Here is a 13,641-nt window from a genome sequence, read left to right as displayed (position 1 = left end):
AAATAATAATCAGAAGTTTCAATTTAACCAGGAGCTAAATTTGCTGGTCTGCAATGAGCCACTACAGCCTCTGGGGGACACCGATATGCATCAATTTACTTAAATCCTCTTGCTGCTGCTGTGCATTACGAAACTTTGCAAATCTGCATTTCGATTGGAGCTGTCCAGAGATCTGTGGCAACTTTTAGAGAACTAAACCCATCACATGGTCTGAAGCTTGGAGGTCTGCAAATGTGCAGGTAAATGTTCAAATCACTTCTCCTCAATCTACTTTGACTTTTGTTGCAGTTTAGAAAACTTACCTCCCGATCACAATGCTGCCATTTTCAATCACACAGAGATTTTGCATTCCATGTTTGATCAGGTACTTCTCTTCGTTGTTGCAGATCAAAACCACCTGTTTGGCATTTTTCACCAGTAGTCTGTAATTTCTGGACATTTTGACTCAAAGCGGAGGCTTCACGAGTGACTGGGCTTCAACTGGTTTGGGAACAAGCAAATATTTGTCCAGGAGAGAAGAGTGTAAAGTGCACATAGAGGGGCGGACCGTCATATACAAACTCAACCACATAGAAGCACAAAAGACAAAAATCCTGTTTAAGAAAGGGCACAATGATCATTTTATTTTGTCTGTATCACAAAACAAACTTGGTCTCACATACAGTAAAAAAAAAAAAAAAGAAAAGAATCATTTCAAAGCTTCTTGAAAAATAACCTTAAACCCCAAGCGTTCATCTGTTTCACATGGTGAAACCACAAACACACATTAACTCAACTACGAGGTACAGTCGCACTCAGACAGAACATCGGGACGAGTCCTCTTCACCGACATCACTCCCTCATTTCTCCGTCTTCTTCCTCCTCTTCTACGCCTCTGATGTACAAAACATTATTACACCTGTGGGGAGAAACACAAAGTCCTGATATAATTGGCTGCAGAAAGAAACACAGAAGCTCCTTTGCTTCCACCGCTGATGTCTTTAAAAAAAAAGACGTTACTTATTAACGCAGGTTAGTTAGGAATCTTGTGAATGAGGCAAAAGAATGTTGTGCCATATTTACAGGAAAAGTCTTTTAAAAACACTGTCATCAGATTTTATACAATCTTGTGGAACAACAGAAAAAATCAGTAATTCATCATCCACTGAACTGCTTGAGGACTAAAGATCAAGGTGTTTAATTACCTGATCAGCACTTCACCCAGATGTCCTGCCAGCGCTCCATCCACATACTCTTCTGTGTTCGCCAGCTGTACATTGGGCAGAATACACAAGTTAAAATGACATGAAGGTATTCAATCATTCTTTCCTTATTTTAGGATTTAACACCTTTGCATGTCTTTTTTTGTTACTTGAAATATCCATCATAGTATTTTTCAAATAAAAGTTGAAACACATTCATGTCATGGGTTTATTTTTCGCTCTGGTTTTCAAAGTAAGACCAAGAATCACAGAATGTCAGTGGTATTTGTACTGACTTCCAGATTTCTTGTATCACGACATCCGTATTTGGAAATTCTGTCAGAAAAAGTTTGAAACAAGGATCACAAGGCTGCATCATTAAAACCCAGAAATAAGATTGTTTCTTGTGTCAACTGCACAGCGTGAGATTATAATTTATTAGGCTCACCCATATGAAACTAATAAAGTCCTGCAACAAATCCTGATGTTCAGAGTTGGTTGAAAAAACAAAGAAATGTGTCATTTCAGTTGTTTGGCCATATTGTAGTGCTGTTGAACTGTAACGCATTGTTCCAACAGGAGCTTCTATTATTTTGTTCATCCTGTTTCTGTATCACATGTATTACTACAATTAATAGTAATGCAAACTACATCAAAAGAGTCAGTCTCTCTAACACAGGGATCTCCAGCTCCGGTCCTCGTCAGCTCCCTTCCTGCAGGTTTTAGATGTTTCCGTACTGCAACACAACAGACTTGTGTAGAACTTGACAACAAGCTGTTGGAGATGCATTCATTTGAATGAGGTGTGTTGCAGGACAGTAGCTCACGAGGACTGGAGTTGGAGATCACTGCTCTAACAATTCCAACAGAAATGTCTGATAATCTTCATCAAGACCTTTCCTCCATGCTACACAAAGCCCCACCTTGCAAACTGACAGGATTGGTTTGGATCAGTTTGTTGCGTACAGAACAATATTAGTCTGAATGTGCTTACACTGTCATTAGTAAACTGCAGTTTCAAGGTGGAAATGCTCAGCTGTGATGTTGACTGCTTGATTCGTTAATTATGTATTTTCCAGCATTTGAAGAAACAGCATGTGGACATGTTAACAAGGTAAAACAGAATGATTTTAACCGGAGCGGCTGTTTGTTTTGTAATGTAGCCTGTTCTCACTGATTGAACAGGGCTACAACATATCCATGTTTAAGTATAACACAATACAGTTCAACAAACTGCAGCTCCACAGTGAACACACGGATCAACATCTCTCTAAAGAAGTTTAAACACCACTTTTACACCCTTGATGAAGGAAAGAACCAGTGTGTTAGACTGTATTAGTTATAGATCAGTGTTTCAAACAAAGTGGCAACTGAGTGTGCTGAGAGTCATGAATAGTTCTACTCAAGCAAACTGTCACAATGCAGACATGAATGTATTAAATGCTTACTTGAATTCAGCAAATTTTGTCATTTTTTGACATAACACTATTTTAATCAGATGCAAAAAAACAAAACAAATCCAACAGCACAATATTGGCTTTATGTACTAGCTGCCGTGCTCTCTGAATAACGGGCATTGGTAACAAAAAAAAAACTAAACTAAACAAAAATCAGTTCAAACAGTTCAAAGTCAAGTTGGAATAACAACCCAGACACAGTACAGGAACGTGAAAATCAAAATGCAACCTGTGATTTACAATGTCATTAACAATGACACAATATCCCAAAAGAGCTGAATATAATATTCTCTCTCCATGAGCAAAGATGGGGATATTGTGGCTATCAATCAACATTTCTATTAGAACAACGCAAAAAATGCTCCCACCTGCATATTCATGTATCCATCCACAGACACCAGGTAGCCTTTGTACTCCATACCCCACTTCAGTTTCACCATCACTGGTTTGCCTGTGAGGCCGTTCAGGAATGGTTTTGGGTTCAGAGGTAAACTCTGGAGAGAAAGATTAGACAGGTTAGTAGAAACACTTAGACACTACACATTATATTGAGACATGTATGCTAACATTACACATGGTAGTACTCAGTCGCCAAAATTACAATAATTTGTATTTTGCAAAACTTTCTTAAAATTTAATCAGAAGCTCTGCCAAACAGTTTGTTTTGTTTAGCCTATCACCAGCACATGCTAAATGAAAATGCCTGTTCAGTGACCTTTTCTACTACGTGATGTGGTGAAGGCAGCATCTCAAGTGCAACTTTGTTTTTTGAATCATTTGTGGTGGAAAAAGTATTCACAAAAAAAAAATTTAAAAAGGCTCCAGTTTAGCGCTCCTGACTATTATTATATATGCTGATCAACTTATTAATGGTGAAGCATCACTGTGTCAAACGTATGTTACCATTGTAGTTTGTGTAGGTGGAGCAAGTCTGAAATACTTTATATACAGTTTTATATACAGCAGATAAACATGAGGACTTGTCATATAATTGATAAGAAAGTAAAGTAGTAAAACCAAAGTTCGGATTCACAAATCTCATTTCAGTTTGGGGATATTGGATCATTGGACTTGTATTCAAATTAAACCCAGTGAGAAATTTAGAAGGGAAAAAAAAACACTGTTTGGTGGAGCTGTTGGTCCCTGATGGACATCTCAGATATAACTATATGTATGCATTCTGTTACACATCTGAGGCAAAAAGATTAGAAACAACAAGTTTCATTTTTAACATTGTGTTGTATTATAAACACTTATTATATCATCTAGTCTGTCAGATCATCATCATAAAAGAAACTGAAGTTGTCAGATACATGTAGTGGAGTAAGAGGTACAATGCATCCCTCTGAAATTAGGTGAGTTTAAGGATAACTATGGAAACACTCAAGTAAAGTACACTGTGTATGCCAATGTACTTTTCACCCCAGTTTATTGTTATTATTTAACAGAACTGTCTGCTGGTGCAGCCTGCATCATACTGAACACAGATACAGCACCCTGACTGTTATATGATCAATCATACACCCCTTCTTTGCACTATTTGTCTCACAGAGTGTGCACAGTTTTCCAAACATAGATCTGTGTGTAGCCCAGCCAACCTAACAGAAACAATATCTTCACAAGTATAAACATAAAGCTAAACGATTACACAGGTTAAGTTCTCCGACGTTTAGCACTTGTTTGTCTATAAGCGCATGTCCGCTCAATTAAGAGATTTTTGAATGAAGTTTGGTGTGACTTCCTCTCCTCAAATACAGGCCAACCTTAATCCAATTAACTTCACTTCAAACGATAAGAGAAAAGAATAAACCCACAATGTTCCCGTTTAGGTAAGTAAATCGCCCATGATAACTCTCAGGTGCATAAATGTGACGCCTTTTTTTCATTCAATCGAAGTTATGAATGAGAAGCTAACGTAGCTAATGCTAAGTACGCTAAAAACGCTAGTTACTATCAGCGCGCAGTGCTAAGGGGATTTCCAGAGCGTATCCAGGGAGCTGAAGTGAATATCTAAAAGTTGTACTTACCATTGTGTTCAAATTAAATAATAATGCTGCGTTAGGATGCAGATATTTTATATCTTTTCGTCACAAAAACGTTCTCAAAACGAGCTGCACGCGCTTTACTGCCGCACAGGAAGTACAACCTCCGACCTCTGAGGAGTTTCCGTGTTTCACCTGCTGCCACCCAGCGGCCGGAGGGCCACACTGCAATACCGCTCATTTACACGTCCCATGTGGTCAAAAATCTTTTTTCCTGCGTTTTGTGCTGTTTATAAATACGGAGGTGTAAAGTAAAACCTGTTAAGATATAAAAACCTGTTTACTTTTGCCATTCCTCAAGTTCCCCTACTACTAGATAGTATCCCAGCTTTGAAAGTGAGTAAAATTTGACCTAAGTGCTATGTACAATCCAATAGTAATCTTGTTCATACTTTGTAGAATCCTGCCTCCTCACTGCTTCCAGATGAGCTATTCAGAAAGAGCAGCTGCCTCACAGTCCACCATGTATATTAACTTCCTGAATATGCTTCTGCTAATTGTAAAATATCTCCGCCACAACAAATGGTCTGCTGTTGACTGTAAGAGTGAACGCAAGAGTTTCGATGCACTCCCAACGTCTGATGAACTGAAAATCAAGTGGATTACTTCCAGTGCAACCTATACTTTCTTAAAAAAAAGAAAAAAAAAAAAAGCCCTTCTCTTTTGCATCCTTTTCTGTTTTTGTTGTCAGACAATGGATTGAGTATAAAGTAGTGACTGAAACGCAGCTCAGTAAGACTACATGTTAACCACCAGTCACTTCAGATCCAATTCCCAAGCTGTTGCTGTGTACCTCTAAAATACTGATTTTGTAACTACAAAGTCAAACTCAACAAACGTGTTAAAATCAATGGTTGTGATGTGATTTTGCATTTTAAATTATTGCTCAGAGAGAAAGTAAGAGGTGATATAAAGTGTTGGTCTCAAACATTCATTGATGTATGTGTTGTAATCGGCTGGATTTTTTTTATCTGTTTTTTTTTTTTTTTTTCTCACAAGAATAGCTGAAACAAATAGCTAAGTGACAAAATATTTGACTTTACAATGATCTCATATCACTTCATGATGTACATTATTCCCTTTTGCATCATGACAATATGTTTCAAAGGCCATGTTTTGGAAAAAATGTAAAGATTTAAGGATTACCATCCAAAGCAAATTAAGTCTTTTCAAACCATCACTGTCAACGTGCCCTGAGTTGAACTATGCTTTGTGTACAATACCTGCTCTACTTATGTCACATTGATATGAACCTCACTCAAGAATTATTCAGTGATTGAAAACTGTGACCTGTTTTGGAGCAAAAAGTGAAATGACTGTCATATCTGGGTCGTGCTGGCTCTGTGTCTGGGCAGCTATTTCTCTCCAGGCACTAACAGTCTGACGATTTCACATTTCTTCTGCAATGAAGCGTTCAACTGTTACTAAAGCATCTGACAAGTTCAAACCTGATACAATGAATAAAACTAACTTCTGACTTCCTCAGCAAAGGGCTGGGTTCTCTCAGAAAATTCCTCGGAAATTGCTCTAGAACTTTCTTTGCATGTTTGAAATACTCGTGTCCTTACATCATTTGGCTTATTTTTCTTGCCTCTCCTTTTGAGTTGCCCTCTGTGTAATTAACCAATCTGTCAGCCAGTCAGTCAGTCACTGTGTCAGTTATGGCATGAAGACGATGTTTATGTATGTTCAGAACAGAGTCGGAGCTAGAGGGGTGGCCAGGGGTTCAAATGTGCAAAATGACCAGACGGAATCACAAATATACAGAAAGAGATGCAAAATGACTTGAGGAGAAAGTACATTTTCTTTACAGAGCTGGAAAATGACCACACACATACACAAAGTGACGGGCAGAAAGCGAGGCAAACGATCAAAGGGAGGCCAAATGAGCAGAAAAGATACAAAGAAACAGAAACAAACTCAAAATGACCACAAAAAATGAAAAAATTACTCTAAAGGGCTTCAAAATGTTAACAAAGACATGCAAAATGACTAACAACTGAGACAAAATGAGCAGAAAGAGATGTAAAATGAGCAGACAGAAGACTAAAACTCACTTTAACGAGGTCACCACAAGCCAACCACCTCAAGAAATCACCACAAAGATACACAAAATGACTAACAATATAGACAAAATGAGCAGAAAGACATGCAAAGTGACCACAAAGAGAAGTCAAATGACCAGAAGGAGAGCAGAAAGAGATCCAAAATGGACAAAGAGCAACACAAAATGAGAAGAAACAGATGCAAAATGAACACAAAGACGCTTAAACTTAATAGTAATAGACATTAAAGGAGCAGAAAGAGATGCAAAGTTACCATAAAGAGAAGCCAAATGATCAGAGGGAGACTCAAAATGAGGCGAATGAGACACAAATTGGTCCCAAACATATTAAGAAATACCACAAAAAACTAAACAAATGACCCCAAAGTAACAGAAAATGACCACAAAGAATGTAAGACCAAATGAAAGAGGTATAAAACCACCATTAACAGATTTGTGTCCATTGTTTTATAAGCTGTCCATTAAATGTAGAGAATTTCAAAAAGTTGCTTTTTATTGATCTCATTCCACATCATAATTTTAATTTGCATATTTGGCTTCTTTTTTTTTTTTTACACGGATAAATGATGTAACTATTTCTAAGCAATCAGCCTTCCTGCTGCAGCCTGTTACTTGTTGGTGTCATCATTTGGAGTCTTGGACAGCTTTGTTGAAGAGGCCGGTCGGATCTTTCCAGTCTGATGCCAAACAGCTCTTTGAAGTCTGCAGAGGAGAGCTGCCTGGTGTAACCGAGACAAAAGTTAACACTGAGTGGGCCTGTGGAGTGGATGAACTGGAGCAAGAGTACAGCATGGGGCTCACAGACCCAATCAACTGTGTGCAAACGTCAAAAAGTGTTTTTAGTCATGCCAGTGATGGACCACCCAGTACTTTTGGTTTGGGACCAAATACCAAATTTTAGCCCACTGACCCCTTGGCATACTGAACATTTGGAAACTTGTTCATTCCTTTTGTTGCCAAAAATTAAGAAGATCACTTCCACTCTCATGTCCGTCCGATGCTGCAGCCAGCAGGTGGCTGGTTTAACTTAGCGTAAAGAGTGGAAGCAGGGTTTAAAGGAGCTGAACTCCCTGAGAAAGAACAAAGTTTTCTCCTTCACAAAGAGCAACAGCAGTGACTGAACCAGGACGGACAGAACAAAGTGAACAGGTGAGATAGTTTAACTTGGCTCACTGCTTATTGGACACGGGTCAGATGCACAGAAAGCAGGTCATGGTCCGATTACACAGCAGACAGAGAAGCCAAAGCCATGCTGTGTTCAGTGGAGCTTGACCCAAATGGGCCGGAGCGGAAAGAACAGTTCTCCAGCCCCAGTTTCCTACCTGTTCTTTGGTTCCACTAGTGGACACAGGGGGGCGCTCTGCAGCTTGCACACTGTTGTTCATGTGCTCTGTGCAGGCTGGAGGCTTCATAATCTGCACTGTGATATTAAAGCATGAAGTTGTTGCTGAGTTGATTTTTCATATACGAATACTTTCCATCCCGTCCCCCTCTTCTTTTTTAGGCCACTAAGCAGCCAGTATTGAGAACAGACGGTCATGTGGAAAGCAGTACTGGAATTAAAGAGCTTCCAGTTTATTGGCTTGCATATTTCACTGGTTTTGTATGGACACCAACAATGTTGTCAACAAAGGCCGCAGCCGGGTTCAACCAATCGGTGTAATTCAAAGTGCGTCAGCAGCTCATGCAGCATCACTTTGTGTGTCTGCATCCAAAGCCAATTAGTCAGAAATGTGGATATGAGCACTCATTTACAACCAAACCAGCGTTTTATCATGTGGTCCTGATCAGTGATTAAGTAATGGGAGTGCGTTTATATCCTCTTTATTCTTTGACTTTGTGTCGTCTCAGTGGGAAATACAGATTAGTTTTTTTTTCTTGCCTTCTTAACAATTATTGCGCAATCACTCAGTGCTCAAACTGATGATTAGAAATATAGAATCTGTTAATGAAATGTCAGAATAAAGAAGTGTATTAAGTATGATGCAATCACCATTTAGAACATTAAAATGCAACGTACTCATTCATACATCAGCAATAATAACACAACCATCAAAGACATCTAAGTTACACCTAGCTAATATGACTATTTTTATTTGGGGACTAGATTTATTTTAAGTTGTGAAACATCAGGAAGGAATTTATTCAAATCAGCTCATCTTTTCTGGTGTACTTACTGTGAATATGCAAATTATGCAAATGTTTTAGTTAATTGAACATAAATGTTTATTTGCAGAACATTTTAAGACTTTAAAAAGAATATTGTAATAACTTGAGCTGTTTTATTACAAAGTAATGAGCTGAATGAATGAATGACTGGCTTAAGGTTCACTCAACTCATTAAGTTTATAAGAGACAGAACTATAATCAGACATTGTTAGACAGTTAAAGCTCTCCAGAGATTCTTATTTTTTGTAGTTTGAATCATGGTAGAAACTTGATGTGGGTTTAAATTAATGTTGTCATTGTTTTTGTTGTTTCCTAATTATCGCAAAAATCTACACATGGTTGATGATTTATGCCAATGTGACCAAGAGCGGCCTCACAGAGTGTTTTGAACCGACTCTGGTTAAAATGGTTTCAACAGCTCAATATTGAAATAACATTAAACTCAGTAAACTTAGAAAATGAAAAGGAAAACCAAGTCAGCCTGTAACCACAGTCTATGTGACGAGTCGATTCAACGTAATATTCTAAGTTTCCTGAACCTAGCAGCTTCAGTTAATTCAACTGAAGTGCAGTTAACTCCTCATTTTAATGAAGCAAGTTATTTACAGAGAACTGAAGTGCAATTTTGAAGTGAGCATTTATGATTAAACCCAACTTATAAACAGATACATTTACTGAATGTCTAGACTTTATGTATATTGAGATATTACACACAAAAACACATCAGTTCTTAGTGACAGAAAGGTATTTCAAACACTTCATTTCCTACCTTCTTACTTTTTTATTTTCTTTTGCACCAATTTATGATGATGTTGTTTTAGTCTATGATAAGAAAACACAAAATTCAGGCACAAGGTTACAACTCATAATATAAATATAATGCACTGACTGTACGTCATTTACTATCGAGAAAGACATTTTTTGAAGCAACACTGCTGTCATGTGAGGAACTTTGGCCAAACAGAGAATATTTGGTGTTTCTGCTGCTGGATGGAATAAAACATGTCATATCTCTGCAGCGTCTGACAACATTTGAAACTTTAAATAACAGAAGAAGAAGAGCTCGACCATTGGAACTTTTTTCAAAAGCCCCCCTGGAGGTCCTGGACCCTCAGGTTGGGACCCACTTGCATGGACTCAGGTTTCTTTTGAACATTAAGCATCAGGAATTTTGTACATCAAACAGTTAATTTTCTGATTTCTACAATATATATTTTTTATTTTTACATTTTTGGCATAAATTCATGATGGAACCTTAATTTTAATTTATGTAACAAGAACTATATTCTGGAACCAGGTGACGATTGAAAATAGGATGGAATATAATGCTGTAAGGCTCTCGGGTAGTCTTTGACATTTATTTTCCTTTAGATCAACTTTTCTCATTTATTATTTTCCTATATAGGCATGGTTTCATTCTCTTCTGTGCTTTCTGTTTGGGGAGGTCACCTCTTTAAAGTGCTTTAACTGTGTGGACACTTGTTCTAAACATTAAGGGGATTATCCTCTGAGATCTACACCTTTACAAACAGAGAAGGTTCAGTGTGTTTCTAGTGATGGATGCACTAAAACATCTGCTCTGCATCACCTGGTAACATTTTTTTCAGCGAGATATGGACCACATGAACTCCTCAGAACGGCCCGCTAGAGGTCCCGGTGCCTCATGTTGGGCCCCCTCCTCAGGTTGGGGAGCACAAACTGGAATGTTCCTTTAAGTCGGAGAAAAATGCGGAGGAGAGGCGGAGCCGCAGAGCTCCGTCTGTCACTACAGCAGCTCCGCGTCTCTGCGCTCCTTAGAAATAGACGCGCAGCAGCGGACGCACACTGCGGGGAAATGAAACACGCTGCAGGTCCCAGAGCTGCCGATCACTTGTCCTCCAGCTCTGCTCCTCTCCTCTGTCAGCGGGACACCACACACCGTCCGGGATCATGCCGTGTTCTCATACGACTCACTTATTATCGCCTTACCGGATCGCAGCTGAGTGAAAGAGAAAGTCCACACTGGATCTGAACCCTACGCACTTGTCCGATTCTTTTTTCTTTTTTTTTTTTGTTTTGTACTTTTGCCACCGTGGATGAGACCTTTGCATACTTTGTGTCTGAGTAACTCGGATTTTCTGGCTCCGTTTTCTTTTCCACATACTTTGGATTTATTCCTGCAGCGAGGAGATATGTTGGTTTTGTTTGTGATCAGTCTGGCCGTGTTGTCAGATGCAGGTTGGTGTGATTCTTATCAGACTCTTGTCACTGGTCCCAGGAGCAAGTGCAGCAATACAGAAGTTCATTGAGTTTTTAGGCTGTTTAACCTCTGACTACTCTTAATTTGACAGTTTCTTTTATTAGCCACCAGTTTTGATCACAATCTGCTAGAAAAAGAGAACAATAGAGGATGATTCTGAGTGTCACTTTCACTGAAATTTAGTCTTAAAAAGCAAAATGTATGATTTATATTCTGATTTACATCTACAAAATTGATTTCCTAGTGAGGAATCTTAAGTTTACTATTTTTTTCCCCTCTCTCTACTCCAGTCTGCATCCTATTAACTGGCATGGTTCATATAAAGATCATTCTGTTTCAAGGTTTCACTCCTCACTCTATGGACGGTTACATAACTTATCACCAGCTAACACAAAACATCCTTCCAGAATAGTTCCCTCACTGCAAAGGTCCAATAAGTCATCCTCTAAGGTTTAATACGAGTCTGTCTGTGAGGTCTTCTGTGTAAAAAAAAAAAAAAGTGAGAGCTCCAGGTTTGAGATAATAAATCCACTTTGGAGGATGACACTGTGGCGCTGGAGGGTTTGGAGAGCGTCTGGAAGGCGTCTGAATGCTGCTCATCCTCCCTGAGCTGCCAAACTTTATCTGTGTCAGAGTCCACGCTGGCTGCAGTCTGCAGCAGGCAGGTGCACAATGCCTCTATTATCCCTTTTTGCATAACATTTCCGATTGAGGTAAATCACTTGACTTGTGTACACACACACACACACTGAGTCAGCCTCTTTCTCAGCTCGCCCACTCACTCTCACACAAACCACGACTTAGGCTCAGGTGTGTCTGGTTGCTGATCTCTGAGGAATGTCTCAGTTTTACTCTGTTGTTGGGTAATAAGGGCAATTATTACATGTGTGTCGCAAAAACGATTGGTGTAGAGGTCATTTTAGCTCTAAGAAGGCCTTTAAAATGAGTTTTCTGACAAATCTGATTACTCTTATTCTTAAAAATGACATGTGATTGTAACACCGACTACCCATGGTAACCATCTGTAAAGATAGTTCTGGTTTTGATCATCTCTGAAATGTGTCTACCGTCAAAATATAGAAAATTCTTGCATTGAAAACTGTGTAGTTTTTAGTGTTAAACTTCCTCTTGAGACACATTGGCTGCTTTTAAATGTGGTTCTTAACTTCCACAGCTCAAGTATGCCTAGATGCCCTGACAGATGGGGTTTTTTTAGGTGAACTGACCCTTTTAAGTTGAGGTCTACTGAGTGCCACAGCCTGCCATAACTACCTGACACACACCCATGAGTTCATTTTGTGTCACCTCAGCCTGTATTCACAGAACACATATGTAAACTCTTCTGTTCCCTCCATGCAGGTCTGTCAATGGAGGTGTTTCGTGCAGGCGTGGCCCCTCGCTGCGAGAGCCGGGCCTGCAACCCCCGCATGGGAAACTTAGCTCTGGGTCGCCGGGTCCTGACGCAGACCGTCTGCGGCAACAACGGCACCGAGCTCTACTGCTCCTACTCCGACCCCAACGCCAACCTGGCCTGTGACGCCGCCAGGTGCGCCAAATGCAACGCCGGCCTGCCTCTCCTGTCCCACCTGGCCGGGGCCATGTCCGACTCCTCCTTCCGCCACCCGAACACCTGGTGGCAGTCGGCTGAAGGGGTGGAGTCTGAGACGGTGCAGCTGGACCTGGAGACGGAGTTCTACTTCACCCACCTCATCATAGTGTTTCGCTCACCGAGGCCTGCCGCCATGACCCTGGAGCGCTCGCAGGACTTTGGGCGAACGTGGAGGATGCTGCAGTACTACGCCGGCAACTGCAGCGCCGCCTTCGGCCTGGAGGAGGGGAAGGCAGCTTTGGGCCAGGACGGAGCCATCTGCACGTCCAAGTACTCAGGAGCTTATCCCTGCAACCGGGGAGAGGTGAGGTGACACTATGGTCTTTAATGTTCATCATAATTAATGTTGGTGGTTTTATAGCCCACAATTAGATGTTCTTCATCCCAGAGGGCTTCATTTCTGTACGATGCTCTACTCTAAGACACACCTGGGACAGTTGCCATTCATTCTATTTGGCTTCTCTTTTGTACTTTGGTGGACTCCACCTTTGCTACACAAGTTTCAAATTGCATCTACACACAAGGGATGCACAAATGATTTGTGCTCCTACTGGACATTGTGTGCAAGACAAAGGCTGGTACTTGGTTCACTTTACGTAACATTAAAGACAACATTCAGTCGCTGTTGACTGTCTTCTTTGGTCTTCTTTACAACAAGTCCTTCCAGCAGAACAATTGTTTGGTTTGCGCTATAAACAGATCAGATTCTTTTGTTGCATTCTTATCAGTGAAGCTACTCAAGGTGTGTTTGTGTCCCCGGTGGACAATAAATGTCACCTCCAATATAACTGTCCAAAAAAATGTTTTGATAGAGATGATTAGAAAGTTGGAAAAAGGGATGTCAGGTATCACAAAATCAACTAATTCAGAAATCTTAAA

At 40.0% G+C, this 13,641-nt stretch overlaps 3 protein-coding genes across 4 annotated transcripts in view; 1 reads left to right on the top strand and 2 right to left on the bottom strand.

Annotated features, from left to right (window-relative positions):
- Positions 1 to 439, bottom strand: part of amdhd1 (amidohydrolase domain containing 1) — an 11,548-nt gene extending 11,109 nt beyond the window's left edge. For both annotated transcript variants that reach the window (XM_008280867.1, XM_008280866.1), the window contains exon 1: positions 303 to 439. In XM_008280867.1, the coding sequence (XP_008279089.1) occupies positions 303 to 439 (137 nt within the window). The remainder of the gene's footprint in view (positions 1 to 302) is intronic.
- Positions 440 to 591: 152 nt separating this feature from the next.
- Positions 592 to 4,792, bottom strand: snrpf (small nuclear ribonucleoprotein polypeptide F). The gene is made up of 4 exons (XM_008280865.1): positions 4,666 to 4,792; positions 3,007 to 3,132; positions 1,185 to 1,249; positions 592 to 898 (listed from the first exon to the last, which is right to left on the bottom strand). The coding sequence occupies exons 1-4, from the start codon at positions 4,666 to 4,668 to the stop codon at positions 832 to 834; spliced, it is 261 nt and encodes an 86-aa protein (XP_008279087.1). The 5' UTR covers positions 4,669 to 4,792; the 3' UTR covers positions 592 to 831.
- A 5,923-nt stretch (positions 4,793 to 10,715) lies between these two features.
- ntn4 (netrin 4) overlaps positions 10,716 to 13,641 on the top strand; it is a 30,955-nt gene continuing 28,029 nt past the window's right edge. The window contains exons 1-2 of the mRNA XM_008280864.1: positions 10,716 to 11,131; positions 12,513 to 13,066. Of these exons, the coding sequence (XP_008279086.1) occupies positions 10,990 to 11,131; positions 12,513 to 13,066 (696 nt within the window). The 5' untranslated portion in view covers positions 10,716 to 10,989. The remainder of the gene's footprint in view (positions 11,132 to 12,512; positions 13,067 to 13,641) is intronic.

Source organism: Stegastes partitus, unplaced genomic scaffold (genome assembly GCF_000690725.1).
Source record: "Stegastes partitus isolate 25-593 unplaced genomic scaffold, Stegastes_partitus-1.0.2 Scaffold212, whole genome shotgun sequence".
Lineage (NCBI taxonomy): Eukaryota > Metazoa > Chordata > Actinopteri > Pomacentridae > Stegastes > Stegastes partitus.
This window is presented reverse-complemented; position numbering and strand designations above follow the sequence as displayed.